The 21,297-nt window shown below is 58.8% G+C and overlaps 1 protein-coding gene across 4 annotated transcripts; it reads right to left on the bottom strand.

Annotated features, from left to right (window-relative positions):
* Window positions 1–225: 225 nt before the first annotated feature.
* RAB37 (RAB37, member RAS oncogene family) lies at window positions 226–17,479 on the bottom strand. 4 transcript variants are annotated; one of them, XM_069799134.1, is made up of 10 exons: window positions 16,628–17,479; window positions 10,501–10,611; window positions 6,107–6,217; window positions 3,966–4,007; window positions 3,744–3,810; window positions 3,604–3,656; window positions 3,101–3,166; window positions 2,265–2,321; window positions 1,909–1,985; window positions 226–1,802 (listed from the first exon to the last, which is right to left on the bottom strand). In XM_069799134.1, the coding sequence occupies exons 1-10, from the start codon at window positions 16,685–16,687 to the stop codon at window positions 1,697–1,699; spliced, it is 750 nt and encodes a 249-aa protein (XP_069655235.1). In that variant the 5' UTR covers window positions 16,688–17,479; the 3' UTR covers window positions 226–1,696. The 4 variants fall into 4 exon arrangements, with proteins under 4 accessions (XP_069655235.1, XP_069655236.1, XP_069655233.1 ...); XM_069799135.1 differs by lacking the exon at window positions 6,107–6,217 and having other exon boundaries at window positions 16,628–17,256; XM_069799132.1 differs by lacking the exons at window positions 10,501–10,611; window positions 16,628–17,479 and adding an exon at window positions 8,250–8,473.
* Between the last annotated feature and the right edge of the window lie 3,818 nt (window positions 17,480–21,297).

Genomic DNA, 21,297 nt, shown 5'->3' on the forward strand with positions numbered 1-21,297 from the left:
TTTTAATTTAACAGGCCATGTTTACTCTTCCCCTCTCACCTTTGGACTGTCTGAAATGTTCAAGGAAAGCCCCAGCAGGGAGGAAGGGGCTGCGTGTTCTTCCCCCTCCCCACAGCTGCTCCCAGGGCCCCCCCGGCCCCGCAGCTCTGCAGCGCTGGACTGCAGCAGCCTCCCACGTTGCAGTCCCCGGGCAGAGATTTCTCACACAATGAAAAAACAGGCAGATGCAAAGCCTTGAAAATACCCAGCTTTAATCTGTAAACTTGCAAAGAAAGACCCGGGAGCAGAGCAGAGGCGAAGGAGGGACGGGGGCAGGTGAGAGACAAGCAGCTGGGGTGCAGGGCCAGGGAAGATGCTGGTGGGGACAGATGTGCCGGACAGTCCCCGACTCTGACGTGCAAAAGTGCCATGCCCTCCGCAGCTGCCCTTCGCATCAACTCTTCAGCTATATAACCAAATATTCACCATCTCACCACCCTTGGTAGCAGTCAGAGGAGCCGGCAGCGTGCTGGAGGGATCGGCAGGGCCAGGCTGAGCACCGGGGATGTGCAGCAACGCAGGGCCCAAGCCTTGTACCTTGTGCCCCGTGTAGCAGCATTTGCTGGCTGAAACATCTCACGCATCTGCTCTCCAGAGAGTGGGTTTCAGCTGCTATTTGCCAGTGGCAGGAAGAAACAGTTGTATGACATGTGCAGCGATGGGACAGAAACCCAGGCCACCCTGGGAGCCGGCAGGCACAGCAGCCCCAGGCCACCGCGGGCACCTCCACCCCACCAGCTCCAGCCTGCGTGAGGCCGGAGATGGTTTTGTCTGGAGGGATTGAAAACAAAAAGGCTTTTCTTGTAAAAGAAAAAGTCTCTAATTCCTGTGGCTACAAGAGGGGGGAAATAAAGTTTTTTTCCAAATTGCCGTGTGTACTAGAACTGCCCCAAGCATCACTCGGGTGCTCCAAGGGGAGTTTTATGTCTCACATCAGCTGCGCAGGCAGGGAGCAGGCTTGGCTGGACGCTTCCCCATCCCGGCCCTTCCCTCCGGCAGAACCAGGACACAACAGGGATATCGCTGCCCTCGTGGCGGCAGGAGGATAAAAGCTGACATTAGCAACTGCAGCAGTGAGGAGTCACGGTGAGTGTGGGCACCGGCTGGACTCAGCTGGGGGGCAGCCTGGGGGGCAGAGCTGAGGCTCCCTGGAGGGAAGCCAGAGCCTGGCAGCACCGGGGACGTGGGGGCTGGATCAGGCCCTTTCAGCCGGACGAGAGCAGTGCCGAGAGTGGGGATGGCTGCAGGGGAGGAGAGGACCGGCGGCTGTACGAAGGCTCATCCATGGCACACACGCAGCCCCTCCAGCCGCTCCCAGGAGCCCTCAGCTAGCTGCAGGGCCGTATCCTGCTCAGGTGATGGAGGCACCACAATGGCTCGCTGGCCAGGCTGGCAGTCATCACAACGTGGTTACTCCCCCAGTAGCACACAGTAAGCTCCAGGCATTGCCCCGCAGGGCAGCAGGATCTGGCCCCTGGATCCTGGCGCCAGGGCAATGGCTCTCCCTGTGCATGCTTCACTCTGCCGAATTGTCCCGTCCACGCTTGGCTTGTCAGAGCCTGGTTTCCTCGGGCACGCAAGGGCAGGATTAGGCCCCTGCTCTGCCTCCTGCCTGCCTGCCTGCACCCCCGGGGCTGCCAGCTCCTCCCGGCCACTCTCAGGCGAAGGCACAGCAGCTTGATTTCTTCTTCTGTGACTCGATGTAGTCGTGGATCTGGAAGCGGGGCTCGTCCGGTGGCTGCACCGTGCGCTGCTTCAGCTCCCTGGGGTGGTGGGGCCGTGTTACCCCCCCTGCCTGCTCCAGTGCCAGTGCGGGAGGCAGTGGGGTCGGGGGGAGACCTCCCTTGCCCGGGTCCCCCAGGTACTCACTTGGCAATGGCCAGGAAGGCTAGCTCCACGTTCATGCCCGTCTTGGCACTCGTCTCCATGAAAGGCACCCCGTACTCCTGCAAGGGCAGCACGGCCCTGTCAGCGACCAGCCCCAAAATTCCCACCTGTCCCTCCGAATCATCCCTGTCACTTGGCTGAGTCTTGGGGACAAGGTGCCTTCCCCTCCCTGCCTTGCCCCAGGGTTTGTGTGCAAGCGGCTGCCATGCTGCCCATGCTAGAGCCAGGTGGGTCTGGGTACCTATTAGAGGGGATGGCACAGCTGCACGGGGACCCTGAGTGATGTGCAATTGTCTGGGGGGGGGGCTGCGGTTGGGGTAGACCCTGGCATGGCTCACCCTGGCCAGCGATGCTCCATCTTCCATCCTCACGGCCCTCTCACTGCTCACATCAGCCTGCCAAGGGAAGGAAAGTGTCATCGCGTACCAGGGCCAGCTGGCACCCTGGGGGCATCTGGCAAGCAGGCAATGTGGGGTGTGCAAGGGGCTGCCAGGAACTGGGGGTGTCAGGGACCCAGGAATATCCAGTGCCCAGAGGTGAATCCAATACCTGTTGAGCATCTGGAACCTGGTGGCATTGAGGATGTGGGGGGACATCCAGGACCTGGGGACACTGGGGACTTGGGGCAGCACCCAGTGGGTACCTGTGGGCATCCAGGAGGGCTTCTGGTACCCTGCTGGGCATCAAGTATCCAGCATCATCCAGGATTCAGAGAGCAACCAGTCCCAGGGGAAAATCCAGTACCCAGTCTGGCATTGGGCACCCAGCAGCATCTGGGACCCCTGGAGAGAATGTGGGTCCTGGTTGGGCATCTGGGACTTGGGGCTACCTGGGATCTGGGAGTGCATCCAGGACCTGGGTGGCCATCCCATACCCACCAGCATCCCATACCCACCAGCATCCAGTACCGGTAGCATCCCATACTGGGAGCCTCAGCTTCGTGCTGCCCCCCACTGGCTGCCGGGGACACTACCCCCCCTGAACCCCAAAAACCTCTGGGGTCACCTCTGGGGCTTGGCTGAGCCCAGAAAGCAGCAGAGCCCCATGGAGGGTGTAGGCTGGCTGCACCCAGCCGGCAGGCAGAGCACCCACGGAGCCCCATCCCTCCACAGCCACAGGGACGGCAAGGGCACGGCACGGCAAACCGCGGGGTGAAGGGGGACCCTGCACGCACCTTATTGCCCAGCAGCATGATGACCACGTCCTTCTGGGCGTACTCGTGGATCTCCGTCAGCCAGGCCTGTGGGGCAGCAGGGATGTGTCAGGGTGAGCGGTACCCTCGTCCCTCCCCTTCCAGCCCTCACTCACCCCCATAAGGATGGGGAAAATGACTTTTTTTTTGGCATGGCAACCATTCCAGCATGACAGCTGAATAGTCCTGAAAACACCCAGTCTCCTGGCTACGGCCCAAGCCTACACGTAGTTCACGTCCATCCCAAACCACGTTTTCTCCCTCCAGCCATTTACCATGTCCCTAAACAAAACTCACCCAGCCATGCAGCACCCAGCCAGGCGCCCCAGGGACGAGCTCCCAGCCGGCTGGGTCTGGCCAAAACAGCCGGTGCTTACATGTAAAACAGGCTTCAAACTGCCCCAAACACCCAGCAAGCAGTACACGGCACCCACGACCCCAGTTCCCGGGGAGAAATACGTTCCCGACCCACGGAGGGGACTCACGCGGATGTTGTCAAAGGACATCTTGCTGGTGATATCGTAGAGCAGGAGCAGGGCTGGAAGGGAAGAGGCAGAGGCATTGCCCTGCTGCAGGGATGTGCTCCGGCTGGTATTCCCCCGTCCCCACCAGACCCCAAACCCACCTTGGGCATCTCTGTAGTAGGCATGGGTGACGCTGCGGAAACGCTCCTGTCCTGCCGTGTCCCAGATCTGCCAAAAAGCCGCCCCATTGAGAGCAGGGAGGGGAAAACCCTCCCAGGTGGGGATGCCCCTGTGGCTCCCAGCCCTGCCGGACCACCGCTCTCAGCCTGGGGGGGAGTTCAAGCAATCTGGCTGGGAATTGCTCACCCCCTCTCAAAGCTCACCTGCAACTTCACCTTCACGCCATCCACGGCCACCACTTTGTTCTGCAGAAGAGAAGGAGAGCACGTTCATCAGCCCAAAGCATGCCTTGGTGTGGGTGCTGGCCAGCCCTGGCGTGGAACCTGTCATGCCCCAGCCCCTCGGCTGCTCTCCCCTGGCCAGCAGGATGAAGCCAGGCTGCCCGTGGGGATGGACATTGAAGCCTCATTGCTACAAACCCTGGTCCTGCTGGGGGGCTGCGATGCCACGCGGTGGCTGTGGGGACATCCCAGAGCAGCATCCCCTCATGTCAGGGTGGAAAAGAGCAGAATCAGGCCCTGATGGAGACAGGACACCAAGATCCCAGCCTGCTTTGGATCTGGTGCCTTGCTCACCTCCTACAGCCAGCACCCCCATCTTTGTGGCTCCCAAGTCCCATAATGAGCTGGATAACGATGCAGGCTGCCCCGCAAAGCCCGGGGATGCCGATCTGCTCCGGCTCCTGCTGGGCAGCCCCAGGCTTGCCCACGTGGCCAGGGGAAGTTCGGCAGAGCTGGGGAAGTGGGGAGGTCTTGCATGAACTACATGCAAATGTGCATTCATTAATAATGTCTTGGTGTGTTTTCATAATGTTTGCCCGCCATAAAGCCCTGACCCTTCTGCCACGATTCCTCTGCTCCCTGTGCCGAATGAACCACTACTGCACTAAAAATTTGGGCTATTTGCAGCAATTTAAGGCCTTCACGTGCTACGAGCTGCCTGGGGACACTCAGTGGGCGATGCTGGGTCTCCAGCTCAGGTTTCTTTGCTGGTGGGAGCCTTTCTTGGCCCTTAAAGGTGGTTGCAAACACTGAACTGGGGGGGTTGCAGGTAGCACATAGCTTTATCCAGCACAGCAGGAGGAAATCTGAGTTAGTTAGGGTGGTTTGCAGCCAGGCAGCCAGCCTGGGACTGGGGAAGTGAAGAGGCATTTGCAAGTGAGTGGAGAAGTCAGTTACTGGGGCTTAAGCAATTGCTGTACCCAACTCAGAAGAGCACGGCCTTCTCTCCAGAGGCCCGAGAAAAGAAAAGCAGGAGTTACTGAAGGGCTATTTTAAGACTATTAAAGAATTGTACCTGGAGGGATGATTCTGGAAAGCGAAGACCCCTATAAATAATTTGGTTGCCTGAAATTGTTTGAAATGGAAATTCAGCCCATGTGGAGATGATAAAAGTTGAGAAAATGGGCTGAATAAAACAAAAAACGTGCCCTAGGAGACACTGGAAATTATTTACCAGCAGCAAGCCATGAGCTGCTGGAGGGGATGCTTGCACAGGGCAGAGTGGGTACCTACGAGCTGACAACATCCCTGGGGCCACCAGCGCTGAGCCCAGCAGTGGGACGGGGCAGATTTTCCTTCTTTCCTGACTTTATTGGAAGGACAGGCCATGAGACCCCTCCAAAGTGAACCTCCAGCCCTCTCCCCCAGGCCCTGCTCCCCAACCCCCCAGTTCCCCCCTGCAAGCCAAGAGCAGCCCAGGCAGCAAATGCAGCAGAAAACCAGAGCAGCTGCAGCTGCGGAGGCAGAGGAAGCGCCGACCACGCTCGACACGTGTCGGCAGCCACAGGCAGAGCCCAGACCAGGGACAACCCCCGTGACTTCCAGCCTGCTGAAACGCCGCTCTACCCTGAGCTGCAAACAGCTCTGCCCGCCTGTGCATCCCCAGAGACACCCTGCAGGTGAAATTTGGTGAACAGAGAGCAGCGGGAAGGTTTAAATGGGATCTGGTGACCTTAACAACTCCTTGGCAGCCCATTTCAGCCCTTTCCAAAGCACAAAATTACAGCAACCAACGTTTGCCCCCCAAGCTGTTGGCCTCAGCCTGGCCGGTGGGTCATGCCAGCTGCCCACCGCACACCCCGAGCCCACGCATCCAGCCGGGATGGGCCAAACCGAGGCTTTTTGCTGATTTAAAGGCAAGAGGTGACAGTCCCAGCGGGCTCTTCCCTCTGTTACAGCTCTCCCAGGGAGAGGTGGAAGGGTTTCAGCAAGTGCCTGTAGCTGGTTGGGAGAATATTTGGGGTGCAGAGGCTGGAAACCCCCTGTCCCTCCTTCCCAGCACCCCGTCCTGGCTGAGGTGCAGGTCGGGGGAGGCGAGGGGCTGGCAGCTGTGGTGGTCTCACCCGGAAATCTATGCCCACGGTGGCTATGAACGTCCCGGAGAGAAAGGCCCCGTCTTTGAACTGGAGCAGGAAGCAGGTTTTCCCCACGCCTGAGTCTCCAAGTAACATCACCTGCAAGATGGGCGCAGGGAGACGTGTCAGCGGGACGGGGAGGGCGCAGCGTCCCTGGGTGGTGCTGAGCCCCCCCCGGTCCCATGTGTCCCTCCGTTTCTTTCCCCAGGGCTGGTCCGGCTGGGTCTGGGGATGCCCCTGAGAGCTGGGGGTTGGATGGGACCCCCAAGGGTACAGCCATGTGATGCCCCAGGGCAGCGGAGCAGCCCCCAGCCACTGAAAAGGGGGAGAGCAGAAGAGGAGAGCTGGTGGGAAGGCAGGTACCACACCAAGAAGAGATGTCTCCGGGCTGGCCCCTGGCCATCTCCCAGCCCAGCAGGCTCCTGGAGAACCGGCCGCAGCTCCCGGACACACGGAGCCGCCTCCACCCACGCTTTGCCCCCGGCCCCGGGTGTGCCCAGTCCAAGGGGTAGTGCATGGCTTGGGCAAACGCCGCCGTGTCTGGGAATCTCACCCTGCCTGCCACAGACACCAAAGCAAACACGGCACCTTTTCCCCTCCTGCTAAGCAAACAGGCTCAGCCCAGGCTCCCCAACTGCTCTGGCACTGCCAGACTCGGGCAGGCAGCAGCCAGGACCATTGCTGGTCTCCGTAAGCACAGCCTTACCCGATGCCTTGATGCCTGCTCGCCGGCAGCAGCCCTTTCCTGCCCGGCAATAATTAACCTGACACTGACTGCATCTAGCCCCTGCCTAAAAATGGCAGCAAGCAGGACTCCAGCAAGAAGGTCCATCCCTGCAAGCCCACCCTGCTGGGATTCTGGAGCCTGCAGAGCAAACCCATGCAGCCCCGCTCCCTGGGCAAACCCAGAGAGCTGTGGCCACCCTCCGCAGCGATGTCACAGCAAAATGCCCTGCGGGCCAGCACAGCCAGAGCTGGGAGCTGAAAATGCTCTGCCTCCTGCTAATTCACTTTGCTGGTAAAATCCTTCCCCAGGACACCCCAACCCTGCCCAGGCTGGAGGGCAGCTGGGAACACTGCTCAGTTCTGCCTCCACCTTGCTCCAGACCAAGCTGGCAACTGATTTCCTCCCTCAAACACAAAAATTGCCCTCCACTGAAAGGAGTCAGAGTGGAGAGGATGAGGGCAAAGGACTAAAAGTGTTTTGGGGAAGGTGGCAGCACACGGGACCGCTTTGGGAGCCAGCTCAGTGAGGTGGCAGGACTGTCAGTGCTGGGCTCAGCCTGCAGCTGCATATTAAATTTTTTGGACAAAAGGTTCATCAGCCCTGTGCCTCCTCTCTGCTGCCAGGAAGAGGAGGGTGCTTCCCCGGGGTGACCCTTGGCCGAGCTGGGCTGGGGAAGAGGGGGGCACTCGGGGAGGAGGGTCCTCACCCCGATGCCTGGCAGGGGTGCAGGGGTGTTTGTAGTGTGGGGGCTGAGGGCTGGGTGCGGGGCCCTGGCCTGGCTCGGCTTTGGGGCACACACGCTGCCTCCCTCCCCGGTGCCCTTGGGGTGCTGCGATGGGCTGGATGGGGTCCTGTTTCCCCTGCCCTGTATCACGGAGGGTACTGCTGCCCCAGCTGGCAGGACCCCCCCTTGCCTGGAGAAGTGCAGGACGGGCTTTCAGAAGGCAGAGCTCGGCCGTGTCCCACCCCCAAGTAAGTCCCACAGCCCACCCACCAAGCCGAGACCCCCCAAACCCCCTATTTCTGCAGGTGGGCGACCGGGGGGACGGGACCCCCGTCGCCACCTTGGGGCAGGGACCCCCTATCTCCACTTCCCGGGGGGAGAGGACCCCCATCCTCACATCTGCTCGATCTGGGACCCCCCCGGGGTAGGGGCGGGCAGGGCTGGGGGGGGTCCGCTGGGGCCGCCGCCTCCTTCCCCTTCCCCTTCCCCTTCCCCTTCCCCGGCCCGCAGCCGCTTCCTGGGCGCCATCGCGGCACCAGAGGAAGCGGGCGGCCCCCGGGACCCCCCCCGGACCCCTCCCGGTCTCCGCCGGGCCGGGGGGGGCGAGCCCCAACCTCCAACCCCGGCAGAACTTTTGGGGGTCCCTCCCCGCTCCCCCCTCACCCCGCGCCACCTCCCACCTTGCCGGCCAGCTCGTAGTCCCGGGGCAGAGCCGGGGGGTCCCCGTTCCCCTCCGGGGGGGTCCCGCTCCCCGCCGTCCCTCCGGGACCGCTCATGGTGCGTCCGAGCGGAGCCGCCGAGTCCCGGTCCCCGTGGGAGCAGCGGGAGCCGCGGCCCCACCCGGCCCGGCCCGGCCCGCCTTCCTCCTCCTCTTCCTCCTCCTCCCCGGCCGATGCCACCCCCAAGGCTGTGCCCTGGCCACCTCCCTGCCCTGCCCGGCCCGGCCCCGGGATGAGGAAGAGGAGGCTCAAGGCTGGAAACCTGCACATCCCCCCCCCCCGCACCCCGACACCGGGGACCCCGGGGTGCTTGGGTTTGCCAGGGGCTCGGCGGCACCGGCCGGTGGGCAGAGCCGTGGCACGTCCCGCCAGGCACACGGATGGGGAGAGAAGGAACCGCTCACCCCACAAATGAACAGCCCCCAGCCCCCCCCCCAGGGTGTGGGGATGAAGACCCCAGTGCTGCTAAATCACCCCCGCCACGCCGGCTCGGTGGGGACGGTAGCTCCCGCTCCCACCCCACCGGTCCAGTCGAGGGTGGGGGGTTTAGCCCGTCTGCTGCAGCCCCGACGGCTGCTGAACTGGGCCCCGGGTTTGCACCGAGGCGCAGAGAAGCCAGGAGGAAAGCAGAAGCAGCGGCCGTTAGCCGGAAGCCATGCACTGCGGCGAGCCAGTTCAGCGGCTCGGCTGGGACGCCTGCCAGGGCTCCCGCTCCCCCCGGCTTGCTCACGGCCCCCAGCATCCTACGCCGGCCATTGGGATGTGGTTTGTAGCGCTCTTCATTTGGGAAAAGGCCAAGCGTGGGAATGCGGGAGAAGTCCTGGGGGAGAGCCAGGAATGTTGCATCGCCCAAAAACTCACTCCATAAAACCCCATCCAGGTCCATATCTCTTCAAGCTTACAGGCACCACTCCACAGACAGGAGCCTTCAGCTCCCTCTGATTTATTCTCCCCGGGGATGCCCAGCCCATTGCCCCAGCAAGTCCAGGGCTAATCTCAGTGCGAAGGCCACGCGTGGCTGCGGGAGTTCCGATGGCAGAGATGCCCTCTGCGAGGTCACCCACCTCCACGTCTTCCTCGGCTGCCGGCTCCTGCTCCAGCCAAGCCTTCCTCTGCCCCTCGGGAAAGGGAACCTGTATTTCCAGTCCCGTAACTGTGCTCAGACCCAGCCAGGGGATTTATAGTTTATATACCCTCTTTCACCAGGAAAGTGCCCAGAGCTGAAGGCTGGAGACACTCCGAGCTCCTGGAAGCGGCTGAGCTCCCCTGCAGCTTGCTGGGGAGGGGGGCTGGAAGGATACGGCAAACTGTGTTGGCGCTCACGGAGTTGCCTGGGCAGGAAAAACGCCTGGCTGAGCATCACCTCCCCATGCTGTCATTTGCTGCAGGAGAAACAAAGCAGCCGAGAGCTGGCAAAGGTCAGGAGCACGGCTGAACCTCCTCTGCCTGCCCAGGGCTCGGCACTGCCCGCAGGGGCACTCTTGGCTGCCAGCCCCTGGGCTGCTTGGCCCCAGACCCCCCATGCTGGTACCACATGTTTCCCTGCTTCCTTGGCCTGGACTCGAGAGAAAATCCCCACGGGTAATAGCATCCTCATGGGTAATAGCCATCCCATGGGTAATGGCCTCTTGCTGAGCCCCAGCCTTGTCACGGATGCTGGAGGGATGCTGGTCTCACTGCGCAGTGAGGTCCAAAGCGCTGTCTCTGTCCCAGTCTCCCCCAGGAGAGAGGACACACGTGTCAGAGCCACTCACCAGCCCCGCAGCAGCTCTGCAAATAGTGCTGGACGGCAGCCGAGTGCTTTTTCCAGGCGCTGTAGCCATCTGCCTGACTTTTCGTGAGGGCCCTGGGCCGCACAGGCAGGACACAGGCTGGCTTCTCCCTGGGAGAGCAGGGCCGCTCCAAAGGCAGCTTTCTGGGTGTGAAGCAAAAGGCTGCACTCAGGCACGGCTCCACAGAGAGGTTTGGGATGTGAAGCCTCATCTGTCCTCCATCCCCTCCAGCAACCGAAGCGCGCCTGCCCCCAGCTTGCCGGCAAGCACACGGCCAAACAGGGCCCCTCATCCAGCAGCACCAAAGCAAATTCTCCCAATTCTTTGTGCTTAGCACCGCTTAGAAGCATAGAAACATAGCTTATGATTACCCAAGTAAAACTGCTTCCCCAAGGGTAAGCAAGGTTGCACAGCCCAGGGACCAGGAATTGGGTTCTTACCGTAAACCCAATGCCCACAGTAGCAGAGAAGGAGCCAGGAATGAACTTGCCCTGGTCAAACTGGACCAGCAGAGATGTCTTCCCCACACCGCTGTCTCCAACCAGGATCGTCTGCAAGGACCAGGTAAAGAGAAGTCAGCGCATGGGAGCAGGCGATGCCCAAGCCTGCAGGCACAGCGTGCAGCCAGGGGCTGGGCGTTTAGGGAGAGGGTGCTGTGGGGATGCAGCAGTGAACACAGCAGGATCGGGAGGGACCAGCCTGGCCCCAGATCATGGCAGAGCCGTGGGCCCCATGGAAACCCCATGGCAGCCCCCCTGCACAGCCCTGCCCAGCAGCAGATTGTCCCCATGGGCTGCTGGGTGCCAGGATCAGGGCCAGATGGCTTGTCCCACTGTGCCCAGTTCTTTGCTGTCCCCTTGGGTCTTGCCACCTGCCTGGGGAGGAATTTCCACCTCTCTGACCATTACTGTAATAAATGAAATGTGCCCCAGACTGAGCTTCAGGCATTAGCCCACTGTGCCCTCCCCAAGTGCAGAGGTGGAAGAGAAAGCAAAGTGCAGCCCGTCATGGGGAGAGAGCAGGAGAGACACTCCTGCCCCAGCTTGGGAAGCTGCTGAGCAGAGGCAGCCTTGGCTTGCACAGCCCTGGTGGAAAACCTCTGTGGGAGGACTCTGGTGGCACTGGGTTATGTCCAAAACTGTTTAGTAAAGGCAGCATCTCCTGCAGCTGCTGCACACAGCCACTGCCACAGCCACGCAGTCTCTCTGGGGCACTGGGCTGTTTTCATGCTGCATTAATGCCGTGGACCCACAGTGCTCCCCGCCGGCAGGGTGCTGGGTTTGAAGTCATGGAACCTCTCTGCCTCTCCAGCCCTTCATGGGAAGCCCCAGGGCTGTCCTGCAGGGGGCAAAGCTTGCTTGTCCCCGAGCAGAAGGGACAAGGGAGCTGTGCAGGTGTCAGAGCTGGGGCATTGCCATCACCTCCCGAGCAGCTCCCAAGCTGCCAGCCTGTGGCCCTGGTACCCACACCACATTCCTGGGGAGCCCATCCTCCCTTCTGCTCCTGCCCGTGTTCCTTCAAATCCCTGGCCTAAGGGAGAGCAATGGTGCAAATGCAAATCCCTCCCTCCCCTCTCTGCCAGTATCTGGGTTTTGTTTGCAGAGCCACCGGCACAAACATTCCCATCCTTTCAGGAAACCAAGGCACTTTCAACCCTTTCAGAGGGACACAAGTTAAAATAAACACTCTGCTAACCGGTTTCTTGCTCAGAAGTGATTTTGGCTCTCTCTTTCAGGACACAGGTATTGCTGTAGCTGCTGCCCTGGCAAGCACTGAGCTGGCCCTGGGGCAGTGTCCCGTCCCCCCATCATGGGTCCTCTGCCACCCCTGAGGCTGCAGGGCTGAGCCAGCGAGGTGCCGGGCCTGAACCCCCCCCCTCTCTGCCTCCACCTGTGCTGCACTTCTCTGCATCTGTTGTTTCCCCCTCGATTTGTGTTTAGTCCAATAAAGCTCCAGCAGCCCTGCTCAATCCCAGGACACCTCAGCTCTTCATCCCCACCCTGGGTGACATCGTGAAGGTCACTCTTTGCCTGCCAAGTGGAAGCTGTTGCTTCAGCTTCTTCCTGATGGCCAAGAGAGCCTCCACATATGGCCGGTCCCATCCCTCCATCACCTGCCCTGTACTGAGGGGCTCTGAGGTGAAACCCAGGCTGACACCACTTCAGGCACTGCACATACCCCCTTGTGAAGAGTAGGGCAGAGGAGCATGGAGGAATGTGTTTAATCAAGTGCCCAAACAGCCCTGGCAGCTCAAGAACTGATTTTGTGCTCCACGAGGCCATGGGGGATCCAGCCACCAGGCACATGCCACAGCACCCAGCACCACAGTTCCTGCCACTTCACGGCCCCAAAGGAGTGGGCTGAAACCAAAAGCCAAGGAGCTTGAGGACCACAAATGAAGCAGGAACATGGACTGGCAGGAGACCAGCATCATGCCTTGCATAAATCACCGCACCACAACCTGCCTGGAGCCTTTTAATGCCGATACACTTCAGTGAAATGCTCGCTTCGATGAATCAGCATTTTCCCTCGGAAAAAACATCCCAAACCCCAAACACCTCCTGGGAAAAGCCTGACATGATGAGCAGAGCTTTTGGCAGGAGGGAGCCCTGCACCTCTGCAGGGCTCAGAGGCAGCAACCTGGGGTCAGATCTGCAGCCAGAGATTTCTGTGCCCTCCCTAGCTAGATGTCAGGCTGTTTGCAGGTTACTTGTACGTTCAGAGCAGCCTCGTGTGTTGGGAGCCTGTGCGAGAGCTGGGGGGATGTTGGGAGGCAGAAATCTCTGGGTGAAGTCCTTGCACGTGGGCCAGAGGAGCTGGGTCATCCCTTTCCCTGGGGGAATTTCCTTGCCCAAACCCCCTTTGGCTTTGCCCTGGGGCCCAGACACATTCCCTGTGCAGAGAGAAGGATCTGCCCTGGAGCAGCCACATAGGAAAACACCCCAAGAGTTCATTACCGTGGGGCTCCTGCACCCCAGCACTGCATTCTTTGGTGCTACACTATTCCCAGGTAAAACACTGGTGCTGGGAGGTGCAACAGAACCAGCTGCACCCTGCATCACTGTCTTTGGGAGCAGTTAATGCAGAAAATGGCATTAATTATGGAGGGAGGAGAGATGGCTGGAATGAGCACCAGAAAGCCTCTAGAGCCCAGGATTTACAGAGAACATGTATAAAAGGCAGGCTCTGCTATCAATAATTTAACTGGTATTTATAAGAGAGACAACTCATGAATTGCTTCATGACTGAATAATAATAACAGTAAAAGTTGGCCTGAATCAGCCAAGAGATTCCTAATGACTTCAGGAAAAGCTCATGGGCTCTGTAGAGGTACAGCACAGTGGAAATCACCACGGCCTTCCTGGCTATGAAATAAGCATAAAAGAAGAATAAAAACCCCTCTGTGGAGTGGATGTGGCTAGCCAGCTGTTGAAATCTCAGTTTGGACATGCCTGAGTCATGATAGGAAGCCTCCCAGTGGCAAAGCTCCGTACCTGCCCTGCCTCTTGCCAGCATCCTCGGCCACAGCCCAGCCTGCCAAGCACCCTGCATTTTCCCGGGGGTTTTCCTTTGCCTGGAAAACTTTGGCAAAAACGTTCAGAGATTCCTTTTGGTGCTGTAGTTCTTTTCTGCATGGTGGTGTGGGGATGGAGCAGTGCTTTGCCAGGGTGCATGCACAGGTGGGCTGGCCAAGGCACAGAGGGAAACCTGGCCAAGACCGGGAAAGCCACTGGCTGAAAGTCCCAAAGCACCGCTCCTGAGCCCCAGTACAATCAGAGAAGTTCTTGTTTCCAGCTAAAGGAAATTATTTCCACTGTGTGGGCAGAGGTAACTTCGCTTCTCCACCACCCCACAGCTCGCCTGCTCCACAGCCCCAGCAGAAAAGCAGGCACAGCTTGTAACACACCCCCGAGCAGACCTGTCTGCCAGCTCTGCCTTAGGGAAAGAGCAAATATCCCTCCCCACAACTCAAATTAGGGGCTTTGGGGTAATTCAGATCCAGGTGAATCACCTCCCTTCAAAACCGCTGCCGGCTCAGTGCAGGTTGCAGATACAAGGCAGAGCGATGGGGCAGTGAGGGCAAACCCACTCAGATCTCCCCTGCCCGTGCTGGCAGCCAGTGAGCAAAGGAGATATTTTGGTCTAACATGCCTAGGGAAGAGAGGTTTTGCATGGCTGTCAAAGCAGTGTAGGGAGGTGATTGCTGCATTTCCAGTGCCAGCCAAGCGGGAGGAGATCTAGGACAGCGTGTGTGGTTTCAGGTTTTCTTCCTAGTTCATTTTGAGCTTTAACACGTGGTAGCTGGACCTGAGCTAACATGTAGCTAGTAGGAGCCTGACAGTGTAAAACTCCAGTCCTGGGGGATGCAGGGAGAAGAGAGGTGCCCTCCACAGCCTCTGCTGCTGCTTTCAGAAAGCTGCTGAAGCCCCAAACCCAAAGACTTGCTCACAGGTCAGCAGGATTTGTCGCAACAAATTGTGGCGATTGCGTACGTGCACCCCAGCACAACTGCCTGCAGAGCTCAGCCAGGGCGCAGCACTGGGAGAGGTGTAAGAGTGAAGCCGTGGCTGCTTTCGGCCCCTGGCCACCCTGCTGTCATGGTCTCTCAGGGATGCATTACCGAGACTTATTTCTACCTGCTCTATGTACAAAATTGTGTTACCTCTCCCCTCCTCCAGGCAGTGCTCCAAGGCAACTTGGATGCTGCTGGATGATGCCTTGAGCTGTCCTGTGCCACAGGGACACCTCAGGGCTGTCCCCAGCCATCCCAGGCACTGTTTCACCACGGCCAAGCCCCTTACACTGGCTCGAGCCAGAGCCCCGGGCCCTCTGCCAGCCCAGCTGGACCCTTGCCCTGGCAGAGACTGCATTTCAGCCCTGTAGACACGAGCTCTAGGGCTGCACATCAAACAAAAGCTGGCTTAGGTCACACAGGGGATCCCTGTTTGCAACCCCCCTGCTAACACCTTGGATCAACCACAGCCCAGGGTCATGTCCCTCTCCCCCTGGGGCTTGTTCCAGCTAAATGGATCCAAGCATCCAATGGGAGGAAGAAGAATTTGGCAATGGGTCAAATCACCTGAAAGCAGAATCTGTCATTTTGTGCCAAGTGAAACTTTTCTGGAACAGCCCAGAACAAACCCCTGCTGTTCCCACTTTGATTTGCTCCTAGCCCGTTTCCTTCCCAGGCCTGGGTTTAGCCACCAATCAGAAATCATTTAACCTTTGCCTCCAGAGTGCAAAGCTCTTTTGGGGTTTCTCAGCACATCTGAAATGTGATTCCTTGCTCAGAAACAAGATCTAGCAAGGTATTTGCTGCCTCACATCCCTGGAGCAGAGCAGGCTTGTTTCTGCATGACAAGCAACCCAGCTAGGAGCGGCAGCGTAATACCAAGGGAAACAGCAGAGAACTGGGATGGTTATTTGTCTGGGCAGCTCTTCTGCCCAGAGACTCATTTCCACCAGTGTTGTTCCTTTACTGCAGCAGCTCATTGCTGGAGAAGAGAGAGTTAAGGTTTTGCAAAGAATCAAAGTTTCTTGAGTCATCCCTGGAGGCATGTCCTACGTACTAGGTGTAGAACAGAAATGAGAGTTGCTAGTAATTGATATTTTCCTGCTAATCAAGGGCTGGGCACATTGCCCTGAGTAGAGCAGGATGTAAAATAGACTGGGATTTTTGAAGAGGGATCAACACAGCCCCAGCCCTTTCCCCTGCTCTGCTCTACCCTGCTTTTCCCCTGCTGCCCAAGGGTGTCGGTCCCTGCACAGTCACTGGGGACTGCAGCAGAGGCTTCAGGACAGCAAGAGGGAGTGATGGGTGGATCTGGCAGAGCTCAGCGTCTCCTCCATGTCTCCTGGAGTTGCAGGGCATCGTCTGACTGCAGGGAGAAAAAGCCCTGCTCCAGCAAAGCCTGCAGCAGAGCTTGAGCCACCCAGGTCTTGGGGGGACAGCAGCAGCCCCGGCCACCTTCTGTGCAACGTGGAGTTACAAAACGCAGTCCCAGGCACCCCGCAGAAGAGAAAGATTTTAAAGCAAGGAGGGCAGGGATGGACGTCTCTTGGGACACCGCTATTTCATGGCAGGGAAGTCTCGGCTCCTTAGGCTGCCTCTGGCAAACAGAGCCCCGGAGCGCAGGTCCCCCCAACCCCCCGGAGCATGCACAGGACAGCCGGCTGCGGGCTGTGCTGCGGGGCTGGCCCCTCTCCAGCTCTCGCTCCCGCTTTGCTTCGCAAACACGCCCGATCCTGCCGCCCCCTCCCCACCGTCACCCGGGAGGTGGCGGGGACCGGGGCCGAGCCCCGTGGGTTGCCCAGCCCCGGCCGCCGCGAATTGGGGGGGGGCGGGTAGAAGAGCTGCAGCCGCATCACCCCCCCACCCCGCCGGGACGGCGGGTGGCGAATGGACCCCACCGAGACAAGAGGAGCGAGGAGGGGAGAGGGACAGAGTTTGCCGGGGAAGTTCAAGCAGGCGCCCAACCCCAGCAATTGCTCTCAGGCCGCCCCGGCACACCCCCCGCCCCCCCGGGTTCCCCCTCTCTCCGAGCACCACCGCTGCCCCAGCCTTACCTTGTGCAGCAGGGCCTCGTTGTAGCCAGCCCCCCCCGAGGCGGCGGCGCGGGTCTCCATGGCCGGGGTGCATGGGCCGGCTCCGGCCGCCGGCGCTGGGGGGGACCGGGCCGGGGCGGGCCGCTCCTGCAGCACCACGGACAGCAGCCGCGCCGCCTTCAGCACCACGGACAGCGGCCGCGCCGCCTTCAGCACCACGGACAGCGGCGGCCCCCCCACACCCGGCCCGGCCCGGCCCGCTCCGGTCCCGTTAGTCCCGGTCTGGCTCCGCAGGGGCCGCGGTTCGGCCCGGCCCGGTTCAGCACAGCACGGCTGGGTTTGGTCCGGTTGGGTTTTGATCGGCGCGGCCCGGTTCAGCACGGCTCGGTTCGGGCCCCCGCAGGACAGCGGAGCTGTGCCCGGCTCCTCGCCGCCGCCGCTGCCGTGCCCGCCCCGCTCGCAGGGTTCCCCCGCCCGGAGGAGGTGGCTGGGGGGAGGCCGGTCCCGCCCGGGGGCGGGGAGGCCGTGGGAGCTCCCCTCCACGCCGGCAGGGCCCGTGGCAACTTCCACACAACCGCTGGTCCCTCTCCAAGCCCACCCCCATCATCTCAGTCCGCAGTGATGGAGGCCCCCCCGCCTCTGCAGAGATCCCGGGGCTCCCTGCCCAAGGGCACAGCGATCCCTCACCCTCGCTACTGGGAAACGCTGCCCTTCCTCCCTCCGCTGCGGGACACGGTCAGGCAGGGCTGGAAGGCAGCCCTAGGCAGAGAGTTTTCTTGCTGCCAGCTCCAATCAACTGCTGAGCTGAGAGAATGAAGCCAGGTCCGCTGCACCGCTTGAGCCGTGCTTCACACCCGGCTCGTTGGCACTTGTGTTAGGGAGCCCCATGCCTGCACTCTGGCTACTCCGGCTGACACCCCTCCAGCCATCAGCCCATACAGCCTTCAGGCATCCCTGGGTAGTGGCAAAGCACAGACCTGGGTGGTCAGCAGTGTCACCCCAGGGAGGGGCAGCGGCTTGCGCTAGCCAGGTCATTTCAGCTTCTTTACGAAATTGGTGCTAACCTGAGCCTGGCTACCCTGGCAGCTGCCCTTTGGAAACTCACTGCATTTACAGGGCCCAGTTAGGAGCCTGCTTGGAGTGGAAAACCAATTGTGTTTAAAAACGGGAGGAATCTGTGCCTAAACCTGGAGATGCCAGTCGATATCTCATTGAGATCCTTTTATTTACAGCTCCCCTTAGAGCAATCTGGTGTTGTCAATTAGACTGGAAAGAAATTAATCTTTACTGAGAAGTTTATTTAAGAGAAACTCAATTCAATCTCCAGTTCCCTCCTTCCAGATCAGCAGACAGCCCCAAGCCAGAGGAACAGACCATGCTTCCAAGAGCCATCTGCATGCGTCCGATTGCTGTTTGACTGCCTGGGCCTGACATTGCTAATTATATCTGCCCGTTATTTCCTCTGACATCAGAGACAGTTCTGCCGGGTCAGATGATCGGTCTTGGCAACAACAGCCAGAAAAGATGAAAAACAACCCAGAGGGATAGGGGGTTTTCAGGCTTGCCTAAGGCCAAGAAGCTAAACCCAGGCCCGACACAGACCATCCTGCAGCCAGATCACCCATTGGTCTCAAGCACTGGAAGACAATCAACAGCACAAACCCAAGCTATATCATGAGCCACAGTGTCTGGATCAGATAATTTAGAAGTGGTGTGGCCAGCATCATGGTTCAACATAGCGCACACACTCCATAGCAGGTAGGGCCAGGGAGATGAGAGCAACAAACCTCAGGGAGACTTCAGCAAAGCCAAGGCAACTCTCTGACCTCTTAAATACACCAAGAACTTGTCAAAAAGCCCATGGGTGTCAGCACAATCCTTTCCATGGGTGTCCCAGTGCTGTAATGGCCCCTTGAGGATGGAGACCTCATGCTAACATGTTTCAAGTGCATGCTCAGCCTTCTCCTGCCCCAGTGCCTGCACAGAGCAGGGTACCGCCCCAACCTGAGCTGCCTGCTGGGTCACACAGACCTAGATCTGCCACAGGCACCATGTGGCTCCGTCCTGGGTACCCAAGCTGTGCTGGTGCTCAGGCAAACCTCTCCCAGGGCGTGGGATGAACTTAACCCCCAGTGACGAGGAGAGGAAGCCTCCAGTGTGCTACCAGCTCCAAGACACCAGCCCTGCTTACCTCTGAAGGGGTATTACTGGCACATCCCTGTTGCAGGAGGGGCTCTGAGGGCATCCTCTGACCCGTTTCAATTCCAGCAACATTTGTCTCCCTTTTCTGAGTCGCAAAGGAGAGCAGCGAGGAGCTGCTGCTGAGCGAGGGCCTGGCTGGGAGGAAGGAAAGCCTTGTAAAGCCGAATTCTCCTTTCCTACTGTAGGCACTGGCATTACACCAGAGACACATTTGGTCCTGCAGGCTTAACAGCACTCAGGAGGAAGACAATTTTCCTATCTATCATGATATCACCAAGTGTAATGCAGCCTAATGAGACAACACAGATTGATGGCAAAAGACAGGCACCAGCACAGCCTGGCGCTGCTCCAAGGGCTTTATACCATTTTATGGCTCTGGGGCACCTGACCCACTGCAGATAAGTGGTACCTGAAGCTTTATCAGAGCCCAGCAGCCTGACACCTGCATCACCCTCCTCCTCTCACACACCAATTAATATGTTTCCCCACCACCCAAAGCAAACCACTTGCTCTCCCAGACCGCCCCCACACACACACCTCCCCCAACCCCAGCAGAGGTTTCTGGAAGCCAGCAAACAGTTTATAGCCCTAAGCAAACGCTGACCAGCAGAAAACAGTGCAGAGCAATGAAATCAGAGGAAATGACCCACAAACACAGGAGTGATTTCAAATGAACCTGCAATTTAGCTCCATTGTTTGGTCTCCTTTGCTGGTAGACTGTATCTCTGATAGCTTCATTACTTGTCTATTTGCCTTGAGAAGTACAGCTATAACAGCTCTGGAGTTTCTGCTTTACTGTACTCCTCTCTTTCTCCTGCTTGTTCTCCATTAACCCACTGTAGTATCTCCCTGGACTGCCTGTACAATACTTTTGGGAGGAGATCTGAGCCCTGCCAAAGTCATTCCCTCCCCATGAACTAGGGAGGAGTCAGAATGTCATCCTCTGAATCTGTTGAATTTTTCTTTCTTCATTTCATTGCAATAACTAATCCCTGCTCTTTAGCCCTTTCTGGCTGAGGAGTCCAACCTAAGGCACAGCCCAGAGTAAACCCTCCACCACCACGGAGTCTGCAAGTATTTCTCTCTTTTACTAGCTTTGCTAAGTCAGGAGATCTGGAAATGATCTGGGTTTATCTTGGTTATCTGAGATGGCAGCGGAAAGGAGAGATCAGACAGTGCGAGCTCAATCAGTCAGCACTAAAGGAGCTGCATTAGCAATTACTCAGCCTTATCTCCTAAGGACAATTTCACCAAAATTGCCAAAGCTGCCCATGAAAGCACAGTCTGAAACACCCAGATTCTTTTTCAAAGGTCCTAGATTAAATAACAGAATCAGGGGTTGGAAATGTCACTGAAGCCCAGAGCAGAGGAGGACTCTGGAAAGGCTTAGCTGTGGTGGTGGACAGTAAAGTGGGATGGGAGCTAGAGCAGATCTGTTGGTGCAGGGCCATGCACCAAGGGGGTGCACACACCGATTGATTCAATTACTGCCAGTCCCAGGAGGGCTCTGAGCCTTTTTTTTAAGGCCACTGCCAGAGACTAAACCCCGACCCAGAATCTCGCCAGAGCCGGGGCAAAAGCAGCGTCTGATCGTGTTGCTCCATGTCCCATCACTGCTGGGCAGGGGCTGGGAATGCTGCCCACAGGCAGGCACTGGGCAGGGGCTGCAGGAGCGCAGGTGTCAGCTCATCTCCCACTGCCGTGTTCCCATCACCAGCGATCGCTCTGCCACTGCCGGGGCCACTTTGCTCACTGACACAGCTACTGAGCCTCACACAAGTGCTCGCTTCAGCCCCAAGTGTGGCTGAGATGAAAAGACAAACCGATTTGTTCCTGTCGGGATGCATCACTGGGTTTCCTGAGAAGTGTTCTGGCAACGTTTCTTCTCACTCATACAGAATAGCCTTGCCTTCTGTTTCCTGAGCCACTTGCTGCCTAAAGAGAGAGGGTCTCGGTAGAAAAGCAGGGCAGGACCCAGTTGTCCCCATCAGGACCCCCTTGCCCTGCCAGTGGTGGGGAGGACAGCATCTTCCCAGCCACAGCTGCCCCACAGAGATGCTGGTGCAGAGCCCAGTGCCTTCCTCTGCTCTTCACTGCAGCCTTCTCTAAAGGTGGCTGCATTTATTCATTCCTCCCCAGGGTATCTGCAGCACCCCAGCACCCATGCCTGTGCCCCAGCTGGAGGGTGTCAGGGGTGGAGGCTCTGCACGAGGGGTTCTCCATTTCTGCAAGGGATCAGGCAGCATGGCTCCACACCATGCTCTGCTGCATTGGTTTCTGTCTGAATTGCTTCACTCCCTTTCTGGTTTCATCACTTTCAACCTGACACTCGCTTTAATTGGGATAAATATCACAGCCCTTCACGTGACGGAACCTCTTGAGTTGGTGCTCTGGGGCTCTTCACTCCTGCTTGCTCCTGTCTTGCTCTTCCTCTCCAGCAGCATGTTCACAGGCTGCTGAGGTGGTTTGGGGCTGAGGTGCTGAGGCAG

This window comes from Haliaeetus albicilla, chromosome 12 (assembly GCF_947461875.1).
Source record: "Haliaeetus albicilla chromosome 12, bHalAlb1.1, whole genome shotgun sequence".
Taxonomy (NCBI): Eukaryota; Metazoa; Chordata; class Aves; order Accipitriformes; family Accipitridae; genus Haliaeetus; species Haliaeetus albicilla.